Source organism: Alternaria alternata (genome assembly GCF_001642055.1).
Source record: "Alternaria alternata strain SRC1lrK2f unplaced genomic scaffold CC77scaffold_3, whole genome shotgun sequence".
Taxonomy (NCBI): Eukaryota; Fungi; Ascomycota; class Dothideomycetes; order Pleosporales; family Pleosporaceae; genus Alternaria; species Alternaria alternata.
Window position 1 is genome coordinate 240,600 of NW_017306192.1, and position 18,285 is coordinate 258,884.

Sequence of the window (18,285 nt, forward strand, 5' to 3'; positions counted from 1 at the left end):
CTGTTATTCCCGCTAAAGCCGCCACCTTAGGGCGCGCTGCAGTTGCTGCTTCGTCTCCGACTCCAACGATGCGATGCTCCTGAAATGTCGTTCGGTATGGTTCCCGTTGGATCTCATGGCGGTATGGCATTGTTGAGTTCAGGGCTGGGATCAAGACGAAACAAACAAGTAAGCAGCTTGTCGGAACTCATGCTTTTGCGTGCCGAGAAAGGCAACGCAAACGATACCTAGGTATGCAAAGTTCAACAAACTCGCTCTCCTTATCTGGAGACTTCTACTGTTACAATTCTTTCTAGGGCGGTCTGATCTAGTTGTGGCTTTTGCGATCGATACCAGCATTTCGCCTAACGCTCGACCGTCGGATCAGCCCTGCATTTTGGTTCCGAGCCGTAGTGCCAGGCTGCGCCTACAAACTGTTAGCATATTTTCTTGTTACCGTCCAGCCTGTTAGTACCTGTAGTGGTACCTGCAGAAAAGCGCAGTCAGCACAAGTACCGAAAAGACCCTCGCTTTTGACAGTTTCTACATGCGCGTCGAGGCGTGTTCCAGTCTACACTACTCTCAACATCAGCGTCGGGAATGGTATTGAAAAGGTGAGTTGACGCTAAGGCTTGGGTACCAAGATCAGTCGCAGAACAAGCCACCTTGCTGAATCAGTAGAGTTTGCAAGGCAGTAAGCTGTCTGACCTGCTGTGCCGATGCTGTTGCACACAGTTGGAAGTCTCGTGACGGCTCCGGCTCTCCACAGCATCGGCTGCTCGACTAAGCTAGTGTGGTCGATCTCCCTGTTCAGCCTCTCCACGTATGGTCAAGTGATTGAAGACTCAGCGCTATCTTTTCTATCGCTATCATCACTCGATCCTTGGGTACGAACGACGACATTCCCATGTCGCTTGCTTAAGGCGATGTCGCAAGACAGCTCGATACTACTTTTTTTCCCCAAGAGCCGTAACATAGGTAAGGGGAAGTGAGTCTCAGCTGCTGGTACTGGCTCCCACTAGCTGAAGCACAAACGTACCGCTTAGTCATTTCACAAATGGCAGGAGCCGGGACTGCAAGGCAAGTGATGCGCTTGCTTTTTGCGGATCGTGGGTTCAGGTCCCGGATTTTCATGCGGAGAGTATTGAGCCTTGCCATGCCAAGCAAGCATGCGAGCTTCGGTACCCAGTCCAGCAAGGTCTGGGCAAGCCACCATGCGCCTTCACGAGAAGATACGACATGATCGCTGCCTCGTAGCAATCTAGACAACGAGTACGGAAGCTAGCGGTGATGGAGAATGGCGATGTAGTACCCTCTTTCTCGGCAAGGAGCGTTTCCGCAGCTGCGCATCGGTGGCAACCGCGCAGTATGCGATGGTTGCAAGCTCTCGCCCGCTCGCTATGGCCTGCACTTGCTTGTCGAATGGCGAGTGCTTCAACTCATACTCGTTGAGCAAGATTCAGTATCTGCAACAGCTAGACCGTTCTTCAACGCGCCGCTTCGGAGGCTTGGCATTTTCCTTCTGGACTCTGCGGCGACTATTGGACTGCCAACACTTCTCACCAGGAGCCGGAGACTACTTGTCTCCAAAGATCACTAGTATAGGCTCGGCCCTGCATATCGTAGTCATGACCATCAGCTGGTAGCTGTTTGGCCATGTTCTCTTAACTACATCGCCTTGGAGCGGCTGGCTTGGCTCGAAGCTGCAGGGGTAGATTACTATTTCGAGGACCGAGCTGTATCTTTCTAGTCGACGTGGCTTGCCGTGGCCTCGACTGCGCTGTGCCCTGCTTCCGTGTTAGACGTGATCGACCAGGCTGAAGCCCTTAGGGTTTGTACACGACCGCTGTAGTAGACTGTTGCGGGATATAAGGATGTTCTAAACACCTTATCTTTTCGTTCCTCACCAGTTCATAGTTGCCCATCCCTCGTTGGCTCCTTTAGTAATTTGTTCATACTCTTGTCAGTCGTTACATATTTTCACTTTCAACATGGTCCTAAGTAAATCTCTGGCTTTGCCTCTCCTCGCTTTGTGCTCTATAGCTTCATCTACTCCATTGGAACAACGCGAAGCTGCACCGGGCCTCATCGATAACATCCTTGGCGGTGGGGATCTCTCTGGTATGGAACAGCTTATTGCTGATGTTCTGTCTGGCAAGAGATCGCCTATCGACAACACTAAGGCGAACAAGCCGGTGACATGCTCGTTGTTCAGCGTCGACAAATGCTGTGTTTGTGAGTTCTGACAAACCTTTCTCGATCGTATCGAAGTACTAATAGTTTTCAGGGTATGATGTCTCTGCCGAACTCACGAAACATTTCGTCGGAGCCGACAAACAATGCAACGATAATGCTCGTGCTGCAGTTCGTATGGGTTTCCATGATGCTGGGTCTTGGGACAAAAATGCTCCCAACGGTGGTGCCGATGGATCGCTACTGATGGACTTTGGCGAAGAGGACCGACCAGAGAACAAAGGCCTTCAAAATATTCGCACACTACTTCGTAGTGTACAGGCCAAGTACAAGGTTGGGTACGCCGATCTTGTCCAATATGCGCATAACCATGCCACCGTCTCATGCCCGAAGGGTCCACGCGTACTTGCCTTCGTTGGCCGCAAAGACGCTACAAAGGCTGCGCCTACTGGTCTCCTACCAGATGTTCGAGATGATGCCGACAAGATGATCGAACTCTTCAAACAGAAGGGTTTCTCAGCACACGATCTTGCAGCCCTCGTAGGCGCCCATGCAACAGCCAAACAACGTTTTGTCGACCCTACTTTCGCGGAGAAGCCTCTCGATACGACTCCTGGTGTTTGGGACGTTGAATTCTACAATGACACACTTAACAACCCCGCGGGTATCTCCAAAGACCAAAAGATCTTTGTACTCCCAAGTGACAAGGTGCTGTCAAAACATCCTAAGATCAACGATGAGTGGAAACTCTATGTCGGCAACCAGGTCCATTGGAACCTGGACTATGCGAAGGCGTACATCAGGATGAGTTTGTTGGGTGTAGAGAAGAAAGACCTGCTCAAGTTGACTGACTGCACGAAGACCTTGCCCATCACCAAACCTTCATTTCCTTAGTATATAGATTTTCCAATACCCCCTACTTGCGTTGCGGTATAATTTAATGGTTACTATTAGTATAGATTTTCGGAATCGATCTGCATGTCGTTGCGTAGACTACGAAGTCAATATTGGCACAGATTTCATTACCAATTTCTTTGTGTGCACCTGTCGTATGTGTCGTCCTCAAGATATTTGCATTCTACTCTGTGAACTATCCGAGGTCCTTAGAAAGAAATTGGGCAACGGCGCTGACCACGAGACCGATCAGAACGCGGAGGGCAAGTCGACAAGAACCTTCTTCCTATAGTCACATTAGCAACCTTGTGATTTATTACGCTTTGTTAGCATCCTGTCTTACATCAAAATACCATCGCCACAAGGATCATAGTCTACCCAACGGGGACAGGTGGGGTGGCTGACATAAGCAACAGACTGGCAAGGGTCCGGGTCAGACGAGTCGAGCTTGCTTGTTTGTAGTGCGGAGAGTAGCTCACAAACGTCACGGCCGGCACACGAGCGTCACCACCACCACGATCCATCCGCACACTCGCAGACCGAGACCCAAGCTCGAACCACGATACGAGTGAACCAAACGATAGCGAAGGACACAATGGCAACTCAATTCTTGAGGGCGGCCGCTCGCGCCGGCGTTCGATCACCCATGGCTGCTTCCCGCGGATTCCAGACAAGCGCGGTACTGAGGCAGGATGCTGTTGTCGCGCCAGTCAGGAAGCCCGTTGGTGCCTTTAGGGGAGGGTGAGTGCCCCTCTTGCAGTTGTATTAGCAGATGTTGCCATAGGTGGGATGGCTATACACCTATTTGGAAGCTTGTCGTATGCCAGCAGATAAACCCGAAGGCGAAGCAGCAGACTTTTTGGTAACACACTGGAACAAGAGGATATGGCTAACGTACGACAGATTGTTTGGGTTCCTTCTCGGTGCGACGACATCCGGTGCAGGCATGTACTACTATGTCATTGACGAATACCGCGTGTCAAATCAGCTCTTGACCGAAGACATCTACGTACGTCATTCACATCTACCTTCTCTGCGCATGTTTGCGGATGAAATAACGATATATGGGGGTCGCCTGGGGAAGCGGGCCATTGCTAACGAGAACAGGCTCTCCAATCCGCGGTCCAACGGATAGAAGGCTATGTCCGCACCCTCGAGGACAAGGTCGATGCGAAGAAGCGATAAAGAATTCACCAAGTACCCACCGAATGGCGAATACACAGCAGATTGTGAGGGAGACGTTGAGGAAGACATGCACGAGTGGGGCAGGCAGTATCGCGCGCTGGACCGGCGGAATGGGACGCACATGTACATTACGAGATTGGTCTCTGCCGTGTCATTACGAAAGCGGGCATTTGTCGAGTGTCTATTTTATACCAAACACATTTCAAGTTGATCATGCTGATGTCTTTGGTACTAGTGACAAAGTCACAGCGAACGGGTATTGCATTGTAACATCAAGTATTGCGTGTAAACTCCAACTACAATTTCGGCATCGTCCTCCCGCTGCTACACAGCTACTCTTGCTATTGCATATGACGGTGTAATGACACAACTATGCTTACGCCATGTTGTTTCATTCATAAGCGTGTTAGCTCCAATTTTGATCATAACAGATGCAATTCTATATGTGCTTCCATCCGCATTTCAATCCATCGTCTACGCATATCTCTGTGAGCAACATCCCTATCAAAATCAGTACCTAACGCCTACCATGTTCCATGACGCCAAATGCATCCGAACATCTGACATACGCCATCGCCTTCACAATATCGCAAGCGGCGCTATCCATTCACACTTCGGAGGCGTGACTGGGATGTCCTCATCATCGTTAAATCGTCCTAGTTGCGACACGCGCTTATAAATCTCCTCCAAAATCCTACCCTGCTCGCCATCATACTCCTCTGGTTTGCCCTCTTTGTAACGGTCCTTCGGGTCGATTGGCTTGCCATCTGGTGTGACGCCCTCAACATGGGGACGTGCTGCCGAGGTAGGCTGTGCAATTGAAGGCAGCTGAGAGGTAGCTTGAGCAGGAGCGGGGGGATTGTTAGGTTGATTCTGTGGTTGAGTTGCAAAAGGAGAGGGAGAAGGTGTGGAAGTTGCTGGAGCGGCGGATGTCTGGGGTTTAAGGAAAGGATTAGCAGCTGCTGGCTGCGTCGCGTTGTTTTGCGGCTGTTGGGTGCCGAAAGGTGAGGGCTTGCTCGTCTGGCCGAATGCTGGAGTCTGCGATGATGCAGTTCCACCAAAGGGGTTCGATTGCGCAGGTGCCTGTGTTGATGCTTGCTGTGGCTGACCAAATGGGTTTGGCTTCTGTGCTTGTTGACCAAACGGTGAAGGCTGATTTGTCTGCTGCGCTTGCTGACCGAAAGGAGATTGACCTGACGAAGCTTGCTGACCAAACGGCGATGCGCCAGACGATGCTTGTTGCCCGAAAGGCGAGGTATTGGCACCTGGCTGAGACGCTTGACCGAATCCACTTTGACCGAATCCAGGTTTGCTGAATGGGTTTGGCTTTTGCCCTAGAGCGTTTGTCTGTCCAAATCCAGACGCCGCACCTGGCGCCGATGGCTGGCCAAAGGCCGAGCCTTGGCCCATACTGCTGGTCTGCCCGAATGCGCTTCCTGCGCCCGGCATCGACGGCTGACCAAACCCGGAGGCTCCAAATGCAGGCTTTCCGAACGCACTACCAGCACCGCCAAGCGCTGAAGGCTGACCAAAGGGTGATGGCTTTTGACCCAAAGCAGAAGCCGCGCCAAAGGGCGAAGCTGACTGGCCTGGATTTGACGCCTGTCCAAATGCTGAAGTAGCCTGACCTGGATTTGAGGTCTGTCCAAAAGCCGAAGTAGTCTGACCCAGGCTCGACGCCTGTCCAAACGCTGAGGTGGATTGACCCGGATTTGAGGGTTGACCGAATGCTGAGGTACTCTGACCCGGATTTGATGGCTGTCCAAATGCGGAGGTAGTTTGTGCTGGGTTGGATGGCTGACCGAAGGCCGGCTTTCCAAATCCTGGTGTTGAGGCCTGTCCGAACGCAGAAGGCTGCGAAGATGCTGCTGCCGCCTGAAACGGGTTTGACGGAGCTTTCATAAAAGGATTCGCGGCAGTGTTAGATGACGCAGTCGTGTTAGTCATCGATCCGCTTGCTGAAGCAGTGCCCTTGGCGATGTCGATGCGATTGGGATGGACGTCGGCACCTGCCTGAACATAGCTGATAGCCCCTGCGACGTCGTCCAAGATCGCTTTTACTTGCTGTTGCATCTTCTCGTTCAGCGCACCCTCTTCTTGTTGCTGGAGTCTGTTAGCTTTTGAGGAAACCAGAACCAGATTCCGTACTTACTGCTGTGGGCTCGTTACCGGCCGCTCGTAGCGTATAGTATCGAAGGCGGAGCTCTTCGGGACTGATTTCGACAGGCCCTTCAATAAGCTGTCGTGGAGCATCTTTCCCTGGGCCATAACATGAGAGCGGGTACGTTGGACGCTCCTTACTGAGATCGGCTTGAATGACGTCCTTGTCTAGGTTGAAAGTCGACGACTTTGATTCGCGGCTACCCCCGAATGAGCTGGACCCGCTATTGTCACCCGGACGGTAGCGATCGCCACTGAAAGCACCAAAGCGGTTGTTGTTGGAGCCTCCGCCAAAACCACCTCCCCCTCGGGCTGCATCCCGCGAACTTCCAGGGTGCTCGAATTTGCAAGCATCTGTTTCGCGTGAGGAAAAAGTCGGTACAACATGTCTGGTTGCTTACCTCCGAATTTGCAAGCGTTCCGCGGATAGAAGTTGCAGACGGTCATGTCGCCAGGGTAACTGTTTCGTTGCCTTTGTTCGGGATCAAAAGCTGTGACTCCGAGTTGACTGGGGAAATTAGTAAGATGAGGAATATTGTTTGCGTTGGAGACGCTTCGTGAAAGAAGGCAGAGTGCCTGACTGGAGATTGCGACTGGAGTGAACGGAAACTTCAGGGCGAAGGAACGCGACGCGCTAGCAATCAACGCGAGCAGAGCGCCTGGTCGTGTGCGCTTTAGACAGCAGTGAATTGTGCTGTACAAATCGCATTACTTGTACGTTACCTCTGCCCATCGAAGCTCCCTCTCGGCGCTTCCGGTCTTCTTCCTGTCTCCGCCCATCTCGATTGATGCATGTTGAATGCTAGCCCGTCACACGTGCGAAGCGGTCAACGTAGACAATGTGAAAACACAGTAGAGGAAAGAAGCGAAATGAAAGGTAACACCTACGGCAGCGCGGTAATCTCTATGTTACAGTGCACTTGTTGACAAATGTGGACTTTTCTTGTGCTCTGTCGATGTGAAGCTTTCCTCTGGGATGGCGCTCAACGTTGTCGAGGCAGGGCCAAAAGCGGTACGGGCTAGAGTGAATCTAGCATTAGCGCGTATCCCGAGCAATCGCACCAGTGGCCTTCCACGTACGCGATCATGGCATGTCTAAGCACCGCTCGATGATGCATCTTGCGCCATGTACATCCAGGCGCACTACTCCATACCGCTGTCAAACTACAGATTCGAAATCAAGACCTATTCAAGACATCTAGGCGCACATAGCTGACTGCTAGTCCCGAGCACGCGCTGTTCCCCCTAGACCGTTCCGAACTATCGCTTGGCATGACGGTGTAGATGCACGCTTTCTCTATTCTTACCATCGGAATCTTCGTTGCAGGATACTCGACTGCTCGTTGGGATCTTGTGACACGCGTCTACGAGTTAGCGATATTTGCCTGGGATCACGGAGTGGTGACAAGGACTGCCAAGGGTTTCGCTCTGCTCTCCCTGCTGTTCTTCCTCTTCATACTGCCAATTGTGCGCATCGCAACACAGGAGACGGACCTGGTCAGTATAGGCCATTCTCGCGATTGCAAGCTTTCCGCTGACCGAGTCGAACAGCACCCGCGACTTGCAGGCACCGGCATCTCTGCACGCGAGCAGCTCAAACGTCGCGGTTCCTTCTAGCGGGGTAGCAGGATGAGGACATGGTCACACACAATGGGTTGATGCGCGTATTTTGGCCATCAGACGCTCCCAGGGACTCTGCGCCGGGTGTTCTGGTAGGCTTCAGAAACTCAAAGTCGGATGTCTTTGTCGTCGGTGTGCTACAAGACGTCGAGTTGCGCCAGGTCGAGAATGCACTGCTCGTGGGAACCTTGCTGCGACACAGCCCCCACGATATCCAAGAACTACTGCAGCGATGTGGACACTCCTCTGTGCGCGCATTGGGTTCCGTTAATCCTAAGACGCCAGCCGATCAATCTGGCGCCGACCTTCTCACAGTCCATACCGACCCTTCGCTCCGTTTCCCGCGCCTTCATCACCCCGACGATGCCCTTATAACCATGCAAGTCATCGTCTACGACCGACCGCACCCAACGCGTATGCAATACCTCTCACTCAAGCCCATCACGCTGGCTCTGGGGGACAAGACAAAGGTCGCAGAATGGGACGTGGCTTTCGAAGAGCTAGAACGAGCAGAAGAGAGGGAACGTAAGAGGAAAGCACACCTTGTCGAAAAGCTGAAGCTACACAGAGTGATTGCACATCCTCGCACACAGAAAGAGCTGGCATTGCCCATGATCATTGAGCAGGTGAACTGTTCGTACGAACTGAACGCCCTACTGCAGAAGAATATTGGCATGATTGGCAGACGCATGAAGCGAGCTCTGAGTGTCAGTGAGCGCGTCGTTGAGTCGGCCAACGATCTCTGGGACTACATCTGGCTTGTACTCCACTATGCATTCAGAGTCTGGATATGGCCCATAGCTGCGCAGTTGTTCATTTTTGGGCTGATTACACACCGTATAATGGGCGAGGCAGTTCTTCAGGTTCTGCATTGGCGGCCAGGCTCTTCTGACTCGCCAGCCCTGAAAGACATCTCTGCAACAGCACAGCAGATCGACATCAGATTGCAACAGTCTTGCTACTGGCCCATCCAGTATCTCACCTTGCGCAGAAGGAAGATCAATTGGGAAAGCATCACCAACAGTCACCCAGAATACATCAGATTCTACAATAGCCTTTGGCTGGTTGCTAATGATGTCATAATGGGCATTGCTGTCGGAACATTCATCATCGAGAATGCTTCATTCGTGGCGGCTCAAGTCGACACCATTTTCAGCACCTGGTCGGTCGACGGGCTACGGCGTATGATATCATGGCTCATGGGCTGGCCTGGAGGCTTGAAGTTGAACACTGAGTTGGCTGCATTCCTTGGCGACCTGTTTCTGTGGGTCATCGACTACTGGGCTGGTATGTTCGTTCTACTGTCATTCAAGAGTTTTTACTGACTAGACTTTGCAGGCTGCATATCACTCTTGCGACCAAATCTGCCTGCGCTCGTCCAGATCATCGGCTTTTCAGCTTTTGCTGGCGCCACTATGCCCATCTCAATCTTTTCAGATCTCGTCTCACTATTGACGTTGCATATTTACTCATTCTACGTCGCATCTGCCCGCATCTTCCATTGGCAGCTAACTATCATCATATCGCTCTTTCACCTCTTCCGTGGGAAAAAGCGCAATATTCTCCGTAATCGGATCGACTCATGCGACTACGACTTGGACCAGCTGTTACTTGGGACAATTCTTTTCACACTGCAATTCTTTCTACTGCCGACAGTGTTCGTCTTCTACCTGACATTCGCAAGCGCACGCATTGCAGTCATTGGCCTGAAGGCCGCGTTGGAGATGGGTTTGGCATGCCTTAATCACTTCCCGCTCTTCGCAGTCATGCTCCGGCTCAAGGATCCCGGACGACTGCCCGGAGGGATATACTTCGAGCTTCAAAACACTACCGATGCTAGCTCTAACACGGCAGGCTCGGTAAACTCACCCCCCACTGCCTACGTGCTGCTAAAAGTATGTCGATTTTCACGAAGGTACACTGAGTATGAACTAAAAGCATGCAGTCAATCCCATTATCTCTTCGCGCCATGTTCCAACCTTACTTTGACCTAGGCGATCGCATACGCAAGCACTATTTCTCGCCTAGTGTCTTGCTATGTCTAGTTTCCGGACAATTTGTTCCACCTATTCACCGCCGCAACCTGTATAGCTTACAGTACAGCATGTTACCCGCAAAAAGGGCAAGCATAGGCGAATTGTGGAGAAAGTTGACTGAAAGGAGTGGGAGAACATCATCACACGAGCTGAACGGGTATGCCGCAATGCCACTAAGGAGAGACATACAAAACGGGAAAATTAGAAAAGATAAATAAGAGTTTAAATTCTCTACAGACATCACATGTCTTCATTCATCATTATCCTACGTGTCCTACATCTTGTTCAATTTTTCTCGTAGGAGCCCGCCCGCTTCTACCAAGGACAAGGAGAGTGTTATGGTAGATTGAGTGCCTCTTTTGGTACTAGAAACTCCACAATCAGCTGCAGTGAGAAGGTGTTGCGTCATTAGAAATCTAGATGAAGCAGAGCGCCCCTGTCAAGGCTTATACCCCATTGCAGGTTCATTCGCTACGCCTCCAGACATAGCCAAATGGAATGCAGTACTAGTTTCCTAATTGCGCTCACGCTCACCGTCACGTTCACTTTCACGTTCACTTTCACGTTGAGTTTCCATGACGCAGGGCGTCCAACAATGAATCTATGAATGCTTTCGTTGTACGCTTACGACCTCACAGTCTTCTCACTCCTCCATCGTCAACTGTGATTTTCTGCAATACTCAGTCATCAAAGAAACTTCTCACAATGGCGACCAAAGACGCCGTGCAGACTTCACAAGTCGGTCGTATGAAGTAAACCATTCTATACAACTGCCCAATAATAATTTCAAGACTGACTTACTTACAATTGTAGATTCGACCCTTCTTCGTTCTTGCTCGTTCGCGTGGGCTGTGATTCCTCTCAACAAGAATTCCTACTCCATGAGGGCATTCTTTGTGCACGTTCAGAGTTCTTCCGCCGCGCTCTAAATGGCAACTGGATTGAAAAGAAGGAACGACTTGTCAAGCTACCCGAAGACGATCCCCAGACTTTCGCATTCTACGTCAGCTTCATCTACACCAATGTGATATTCGACGCTACAGCCCTCCAAACCATGACACCGGACGAGTTCCAAGCACACATCCTAGCTGTTGTCAAACTCTATGTCCTAGCCGAAAAGCTGCAAGACAGGCAAGCCAAGAACGAGGCTTTGCGGACCGTGCTCAGCGACACTGCAGAGCGATCGTTTGCCGACAGTCTACCTAACGCCGAAATTGTTCAGTTCATGTACAACAACACCCTACAAGGTAGCCTTGGACGACGTCTCATGGTCGATCTCTGGAACGACGTACACGCGACGAGCATCATTGAGCAACGTGAGGGCATCTGCAAGGAGTTCTTTGTTGATCTCGCCCATGCACTCCTTGGTGAACGTCCTTCGCGAAAGCGGAACGGGGCTCTGTCCTATGGAGCCAAGGAATATTGCGAGGAGCTGTGAGGTTTTCCGTATGACATTCATCATATGGATTACCAGAAGAAAATCGTTTGTCCAATTGGCATGACAGAAACAGATGTGGGTTGGCGTGGGAAGATTCATGTCTGTTCACGAATTCCCGATTTTGACATTAGACCAAGGGTGTGGCAGGCGATGAGCAATATGACTACCCGCAATCAACGAATGTGTACTTGTAGTGTGACAGCTTTGTAATGATTAATGCCTGCATGTGACTGATACGATACGCCTTGCATCCAATAACTACCAACCTCATACATCGTAGAGCGCAGTCTGACCCGTAAACCAACGCTTCAAATACATGCCGAAAGCTTTTCGTTTGACAAAAGCCGCCATCAATGATATGCAAGATGGAAATGAATAGAGATTACCTCCTCAGTGTGTGCGGGAGCAAATACGCCATGACTCCCGTGAATCCCATGTCTCTAAACGCCAAACCTCGTTCTGCTGATTACGCATCTTCGGACTCTCTCATCGACCAACGGATGGAGTCGTCATCGCCAGGAGGCTGTGGCCAGTGGTGCGGTTTTGGTGTAGTGCTGCCAGGTTCGTCGTCGAAAGGCTTACGACCCCATACTACGTAGCTACTCAGCGTTAGTATGTGATTCGCCTGATTACATATCCCGACTCACAAATTGTAATAGGCATGTACGTTCTCGTCAACAATCGAGTTCCTCACATGCGCGAGATAGACCTCGACTTCGGCTGGTGTCCAGCCCAAGCCAGTGACAAAGTATTCAAGCGACCATCCTTGCAAACCCAACATCAAATTCCAGCTACAATACTTGCCAAGCATTTTCTCGCGATCGCTTTTTGGCCATTGATTGGCGGGGATAGCAAAAACCTCCTCATGTACATCGACGAAACCAGCTTCTTTGTACCACCTCTTCAGCTTGTCTGCGATGCGTAATGGTCGACCGAGTTTGTGTGCTGCCTTGTCTGCTAATTCTGACCACTCTTTGAGCGGATAGTCTTCGGGCATGTCGTCGGCACATTGGAGCTTTGAAAACCATTCCTGAGATTCCATCCACCCGCCAGGTCTCAGGTTGTTATAACTCTTCTGTATAATTTCTCGAAAGTCGTTGAAGATGCCGAGGGACATGCGTGTGTGGATGTAGTCGTATATATAAGGTTCTTCTTTGGGATACCACCATGTTGGGCTGAGGATGTCTTCCATGTAGAAATCGATGTTTGTGTAGGATATTTTTCGCTGGATCGGTGTCAAGTCAATGCCTTCAACCTGTTGCTGGATTAGAATGGTAGAGGGAGAAGAATGGAATCGCGTACCCGGCAGTTTGGGAATTCGGCAGCTACTACTTGTCAGTGGCGGTTCTCCGGGGAAAAGCAGGCATGGCACCTACCCATCTCAAAACACCAGATTCCGGTGCCACAGCCAATGTCCAACATTCTCTTTGGCTTCTTTGGCTTGAGCGGTGCGAAGTAGTTCCGTCTGTGCAGAAGACATTTAATAATGGCATGTTGCCAGTCCAAGCGGTATATCTCTGGCTGTAGATGTGCGAGTCAGCGACGGGCCGATTGAACAAAAGAGGTGTTTCCAAGCAGCGCGTACCTCGTCATTTGGGAATGGGTAGGCTAGAATGAATTAGCTACAATTGTGCGCAAAGTTGCCCCGATTTGACGCTTACCTCCGGCGTGAAAGCTGTGGTAGGTGCGACCGTACTTCTTCTCGTTCTCGTACATGCTCGGCGAGAGGCTTTGTACTTCGCTAAGACGTGTGAGCGCGCGCGGTGTATCAACGAGGGAGGAGTGAGGTACAGGTCATCATATTCTCCATCCGAGGCCAGTTCCGACTGCGTGTCTGCGTTAGTCTTGTGCACCTTATGCGCGAGGGTGGTGGGGAGGATGTGCATCAGCAGCAGCAGCAGCAGCATACCTCAGGCTCGACAGTCGAGTGTGTGAAGTCGGTGAGATTGGTGGCACTGGACAGCGGCCGCAGCTTGTCCTTGGGCACCGGATCCGAGGTCGAGGTAGTCATGATGGGTTGCTGGTGCGCTACGATGCGCTACAGAACACGCCCCGAGTCGTGTCGAGGAGGAGGCGAAACCCAGCGGAATGGCTGATGTCGTTCCCAAGACCCTGGCCTTGGGGGGCCGTCACGCCGATAGCGAAAACGCCGACGGGAGCGCTAAACGTGGGCCAGTAAACCCCGCAGTCGTCCCAACCTCGACCGCCTGTCTGTTGCCAGCTGTCCAAGAGACCCCACAGCCACCACGACTATGTCGAATGACAGCTACAGCTTTACGCCTCATGCTACCAGTACCGCCTGAGTGGCTTTGAACGTGCGTCGGCCCTTCCGAGACGCTGGGTGACACTCACCGACCCATCGGGTGCACACCCTCGATACCTCTGCATCTGTCAAGAGCTTACCATTGTTCATCTTCTGCTGTGCTTATCGTCCATCATCTACCTAACCCCTTTGCAGCTTGGCCCTTTCGGCCCCTTGGCCGCCAAGGATTCCGCCCGCTGCATCAACCCATGCATCGCATCGAGGCCAAGGTTGTGTCAAATTGTTTCCTGTTTGCCCAAACTGGCGGGTTCAACTGCCCTTGCACATCCTATGTCGAACTTTTCCAGTATGCTAAGAACTCTCTTCTCTGATCTAGTCGTTGTTGTTCTTATCCTACTCAACAAAGGCGAGCATGGCTCTTTCTATTCTCGAGCTGATCTGGATCTACACCTCTACTTTCTGTACTGATCTGCCCGTCTTTTGATCAAATTTATAGTGGCTGTGCACTGAAGTTGGTCGATAGAGCTTGCATGAGGCTGGCTCCGGCCAAGTGTCTTGCTGAAGACGAGGAAGAGAATCTACACTGCTGGGTGCTGAGTAACGGTTAAAGTAAGCCAAGCATATTTGTGCGAGGCCAAGGAAAAATAACATACTGAAAAAGTGCGTGGGGTTCAGAAGGAGCAGCCAGACGAACTTGGCCAAGGACATGGGAAGGGGGGAAAGCCCGCTGAATATTGTGCCTCAAGTTGAACGATACGGAAAGCATGAAGAAGAAGTGGGAGGAGAAAAGAAAGTGCAAATCACATTGCATCAAGATGGTGATGCACCTATGCCCCGCTACTAATGTACAGGTAGTTGTGCCAGAGAAGCTTTCGATAACGCATTATTTACCGGCCCTTCTTGACCCAGCCCTCCAAGTTCTCCCGTGTATCGGCCAGCTTGCCCTCGACCATACCAACAGTTCCCTGTGCGTGTGCCTTTCCAGTCTCAATGAATTGCGAAATCCTGCTCTTCATGCGCAGATGCGTGTCTGCGAGGACGGGGTATCGCTCTTCGTAGGTCCAGATGAGGTCTCCAACGTTTTTGGTAGTGATTGGAAGGACAAAGTTTGCGGCGGTGATGCCGACAGCGACTGGAACTGAGGTTCGCAGCAAAATGTTCCTGTTGCGCGTAATAATGGAACCTGCCATGGAGGAAACGAGGACATAGAGAGCACCAGGGAGGACCTTCTCGCCCGATTCTCTCGGCGGGGCTAATGAGCGGATGGTGCTTGTGAAGGAGTGCTCGAGGCGGAGGGTTTCGGTAAGGGCGTTATCAACGGCCTTTTCACCGCGCACCGCTTGCTCGTACAGAGCCATGCGCGCGCGGCCAATCTGGACTGCGAGGCGGTCGGTCGGTGTTGGGCGGTAGGTAGACTCTGGGGCCGACGACGAGTTTGATGGGTCTACTAGAGAGGGAGCAGTAGGAGCTGTGGTATCGATGGGCATGTCATCGTAGATGGGTTTGCGGTCCTGCCGTGACGTTAGCATTGCGATGCACCCACGGGCCAGAGACTCTGAAAAGGAGTCTCCGAGGGCTCAAAGGCATGCCGACATACAAAGTGATCCGCGGGTCGCTCCTCTGCATACACGGTTCCTGGTGCGAAGATTGCGGCGGCCGAAAGGGCGGCCATGGCGGGGACAGCGGCGCGCTGAACGAGGTCAATACACCGTCTTCCATCTTGTCAAGACTACTTACCTGCCGTAACAGCGGTCTGAAAGCCATATCGAGCGTGGGGCAGGCGCAATGCGTCGAGTTTGGTGGTGTCCAACTTGTGATGTTGAGCTCAGAAGACGCGGAAACGGCCGTGCGAGCGCCGCAAGATTCCCGTCCTCGGCTTAGCTATGACATCGTGCCCCAGGTGCGTCTTGTCTTCTCCCTGCCAGGCCACCCTTCACCCGCGCAACCCAATATGCTTAAGCGCCTCGCACGCACAAAGCAGTCGCCATGGGTCTGCCACCAATGTCTCCAACACTCCCGCCGCCAGCGACGCTTCAACTCCACTGTGGCCGCCGCCGCCGCCAAACCACGCGATCCTGCCCCCAACCCGCTCTACGGCCTGTCTGCCAGCGGCAAGACAGATGACGACGCCCTCCGCAAGGTTTTCGATAATGCTTCTTTCTGGGACAGCTTCAAGCGCGCATCCCAGAAGGGCACACCCACAGGAATAATAGGCAACAAATACCTTACCCATCCCCAGGGTTTCGTTGACTTTGTCACTGTGACGATACAACGCTGCAATGCCGTGGTGCAGAAGGTGGCAGCAGCGCAGTCGGTCGACGACTTCAAGCATATGGTCAAAGACCTCGATAAGCTCAGTGATCTGCTGTGTCGGGTAATAGACTTGGCCGACTTTGTAAGAGGCACGCATCCGGATCGCAAGTTCCAGATCATGGCAATGAAAGCCTACCAAACCGTGTTCCAGTATATGAACCAGCTGAACACGACACCAGTACTACATGACCAGCTGAAGAAGGCCTCGGAGATATCCGAGGTATATGACACATGGACCGAGGAGGAGCGCATCGTAGCGAGGATACTGATGGAGGACTTTTCAAGATTTGGTATTGGTCTAGACGACAAGACAAGGGAGCGCCTAGTAGATTTGAGTGGCGAGATTGCCGATGTTGGCAACGAATTCGTCGAAGGCATGGCTCCGGAGAAGCTGAGCCTGAAGTTCAAGTCATCAAGGCTGAGAGGGCTGGACCCAAACCTCGCAAAGGCACTGACAAAATGGGGCGAAACTAAAATTTCCACCATGCACCACGAGTCGCAAGCTGTGCTGAGGTTTGTAGAGGATGCCGATGTACGGCAAGAAACCTACCAAGCTGTGCGGACAGCGAACAAACCAAGCATCGCGCGTCTAGAAAAGCTATTGAAACTACGAGTCGAGTTGGCGCAAACATCAGGCTACGAGACCTTTGCACACATGACGCTAGAAAACAAGATGGCGCGGACACCAGAAGCAGTCAACACTTTCTTAAAAGCACTCTACGAAGATAGCCGACCAGCTGTCCTCGCTGACCTAGAAGAGTTGATGGAGTTGAAGAGAGGCGATGCTCACCAAGACAACTTCCCCAATCGCATCAACGCTTGGGACAAATTTTATTACACACAGAAGATGCTTGCGACAATGGAGGGTCATTACAGGCAGCGTACACCCGACTCTTTGTCCGCATACTTCTCTGTTGGCACTGTACTGCAGGGCATATCGCGACTGTTTGACCGATTGTATGGTGTTCGCTTCGTTCCCAAAGAGACCCAGCCAGGTGAGGTATGGGAAGATGGTGTGCGACGACTAGACGTCATCTCCGATACCGAAGGCCATATTGCCGTGCTATATTGCGATCTATACTCGCGACCTGGCAAAACCCCTAATCCGGCTCATTTTACTCTCCGATGCAGCCGCGAGATCCTGCCTTCAGAGATGGAGGAAATGTCACACATGCAGCATCGTTTCTCTTCCCCCATCGAGGCAGCCACAGACGGCATGCCCGTCTCCTACAACGCCGAACGCAACAGCTACTTCCAATTACCCACAATAGCATTGATTTGTGACTTTAGCAAAGCTTCGCACTCTCGACCAACACTCCTCAACATCCACGACGTGCGCACTCTCTTCCACGAAATGGGCCATGCACTCCACTCCATTCTAGGTCGCACAGCTCTGCAAAATGTTTCCGGTACTCGCTGCGCGACCGATATCGCCGAGCTGCCTTCGGTTCTAATGGAGCACTTTGCCTTTTGTCCCCATGTCCTAGGTTTATACGCACGACATTGGGAAACGGACGCCCCTCTTCCCATGGCGGCCCTAGAATCCCGCCTTGCAATCGACAATCGAAACCAGTACTCTGAACTCGAAAGCCAGATTCTCCTCTGCATGCTCGACCAAGCGTACCACTCCCCGATTGCCGCAGACCCGAATTTCAACTCGACAAAAGTCTACCACGACGTCTACAACAAATACGCATCTGTCCCTGAACCCGCCGGCACGGCTTGGCAAGGTTTCTTCGGCCACCTGTTTGGTTACGGCGCTACATACTATTCCTATCTCTTTGACCGCGCGCTAGCGGCCAAGATCTGGAAGGATGTTTTCCAGCACAATGGCCAACAAGGTAGCTTGGATAGGGAGAATGGTGAGCTTTACAAGAACGAGGTACTCAAGTGGGGCGGAGGGAGAGATGGTTGGCAATGTTTGGCTGGTGTCTTGAAAGACGAGAAGTTGGCCAAGGGTGGAGAGGAGGCTATGGCCGAAGTGGGAAAGTGGGGAATTAGAGAGGCGAGGGGGAAGTAGAGAGTAGATGGCGTTTCTTCTTTCCAAAGCTTGCACGTACTGAAGGATGTATAGATGATGGCTAGATGATTAGAAGTTGGACTGAGTGTTGAAGAGCACCCGGGGCATTAGACCATAGAGCTTGATACTGCAGATCGCCTGCCATGATGTGGAAATTTAGTTTATACCCCTTGCTATGTGATCC

General features: G+C 51.8%; 8 protein-coding genes across 8 annotated transcripts; 5 read left to right on the top strand and 3 right to left on the bottom strand.

The window, feature by feature from the left end:
* Positions 1–1,970: 1,970 nt before the first annotated feature.
* On the top strand, positions 1,971–3,066 carry CC77DRAFT_927990 (heme peroxidase; the record flags this gene model as incomplete). The annotated part of the gene is made up of 2 exons (XM_018534024.1): positions 1,971–2,214; positions 2,267–3,066. The coding sequence occupies 2 exons, from the start codon at positions 1,971–1,973 to the stop codon at positions 3,064–3,066; spliced, it is 1,044 nt and encodes a 347-aa protein (XP_018389695.1).
* Positions 3,067–3,661: 595 nt separating this feature from the next.
* CC77DRAFT_1057499 (hypothetical protein) lies at positions 3,662–4,251 on the top strand (the record flags this gene model as incomplete). Its single annotated transcript, XM_018528022.1, has 3 exons — positions 3,662–3,807; positions 3,970–4,075; positions 4,174–4,251. The coding sequence occupies 3 exons, from the start codon at positions 3,662–3,664 to the stop codon at positions 4,249–4,251; spliced, it is 330 nt and encodes a 109-aa protein (XP_018389696.1).
* Positions 4,252–4,830: 579 nt separating this feature from the next.
* On the bottom strand, positions 4,831–6,858 carry CC77DRAFT_981211 (hypothetical protein; the record flags this gene model as incomplete). The annotated part of the gene is made up of 3 exons (XM_018536075.1): positions 4,831–6,354; positions 6,404–6,765; positions 6,813–6,858. 3 exons carry the CDS (start codon positions 6,856–6,858, stop codon positions 4,831–4,833), a joined length of 1,932 nt encoding a protein of 643 aa, XP_018389697.1.
* Positions 6,859–7,804: 946 nt separating this feature from the next.
* Positions 7,805–10,478, top strand: CC77DRAFT_509888 (Gpi1-domain-containing protein). The gene is made up of 4 exons (XM_018531973.1): positions 7,805–7,908; positions 7,963–9,318; positions 9,370–9,926; positions 9,977–10,478. The coding sequence occupies exons 2-4, from the start codon at positions 8,049–8,051 to the stop codon at positions 10,283–10,285; spliced, it is 2,136 nt and encodes a 711-aa protein (XP_018389698.1). The 5' UTR covers positions 7,805–7,908; positions 7,963–8,048; the 3' UTR covers positions 10,286–10,478.
* Positions 10,479–10,772: 294 nt separating this feature from the next.
* CC77DRAFT_1091233 (hypothetical protein) lies at positions 10,773–11,505 on the top strand (the record flags this gene model as incomplete). Its single annotated transcript, XM_018529554.1, has 2 exons — positions 10,773–10,819; positions 10,881–11,505. The coding sequence occupies 2 exons, from the start codon at positions 10,773–10,775 to the stop codon at positions 11,503–11,505; spliced, it is 672 nt and encodes a 223-aa protein (XP_018389699.1).
* A 182-nt stretch (positions 11,506–11,687) lies between these two features.
* Positions 11,688–13,604, bottom strand: CC77DRAFT_1016659 (S-adenosyl-L-methionine-dependent methyltransferase). The gene is made up of 8 exons (XM_018524251.1): positions 13,415–13,604; positions 13,297–13,331; positions 13,167–13,246; positions 13,091–13,113; positions 12,882–13,026; positions 12,808–12,830; positions 12,153–12,760; positions 11,688–12,104 (listed from the first exon to the last, which is right to left on the bottom strand). The coding sequence occupies exons 1-8, from the start codon at positions 13,514–13,516 to the stop codon at positions 11,972–11,974; spliced, it is 1,149 nt and encodes a 382-aa protein (XP_018389700.1). The 5' UTR covers positions 13,517–13,604; the 3' UTR covers positions 11,688–11,971.
* Positions 13,605–14,227: 623 nt separating this feature from the next.
* Positions 14,228–15,570, bottom strand: CC77DRAFT_1091235 (hypothetical protein). The gene is made up of 3 exons (XM_018529555.1): positions 15,506–15,570; positions 15,366–15,458; positions 14,228–15,279 (listed from the first exon to the last, which is right to left on the bottom strand). The coding sequence occupies exons 1-3, from the start codon at positions 15,530–15,532 to the stop codon at positions 14,656–14,658; spliced, it is 744 nt and encodes a 247-aa protein (XP_018389701.1). The 5' UTR covers positions 15,533–15,570; the 3' UTR covers positions 14,228–14,655.
* Positions 15,571–15,668: 98 nt separating this feature from the next.
* Positions 15,669–18,273, top strand: CC77DRAFT_1016661 (zincin). The gene has a single exon (XM_018524252.1). It carries the CDS (start codon positions 15,720–15,722, stop codon positions 18,099–18,101), a length of 2,382 nt encoding a protein of 793 aa, XP_018389702.1. The 5' UTR covers positions 15,669–15,719; the 3' UTR covers positions 18,102–18,273.
* The last annotated feature ends 12 nt before the right edge of the window (positions 18,274–18,285 follow it).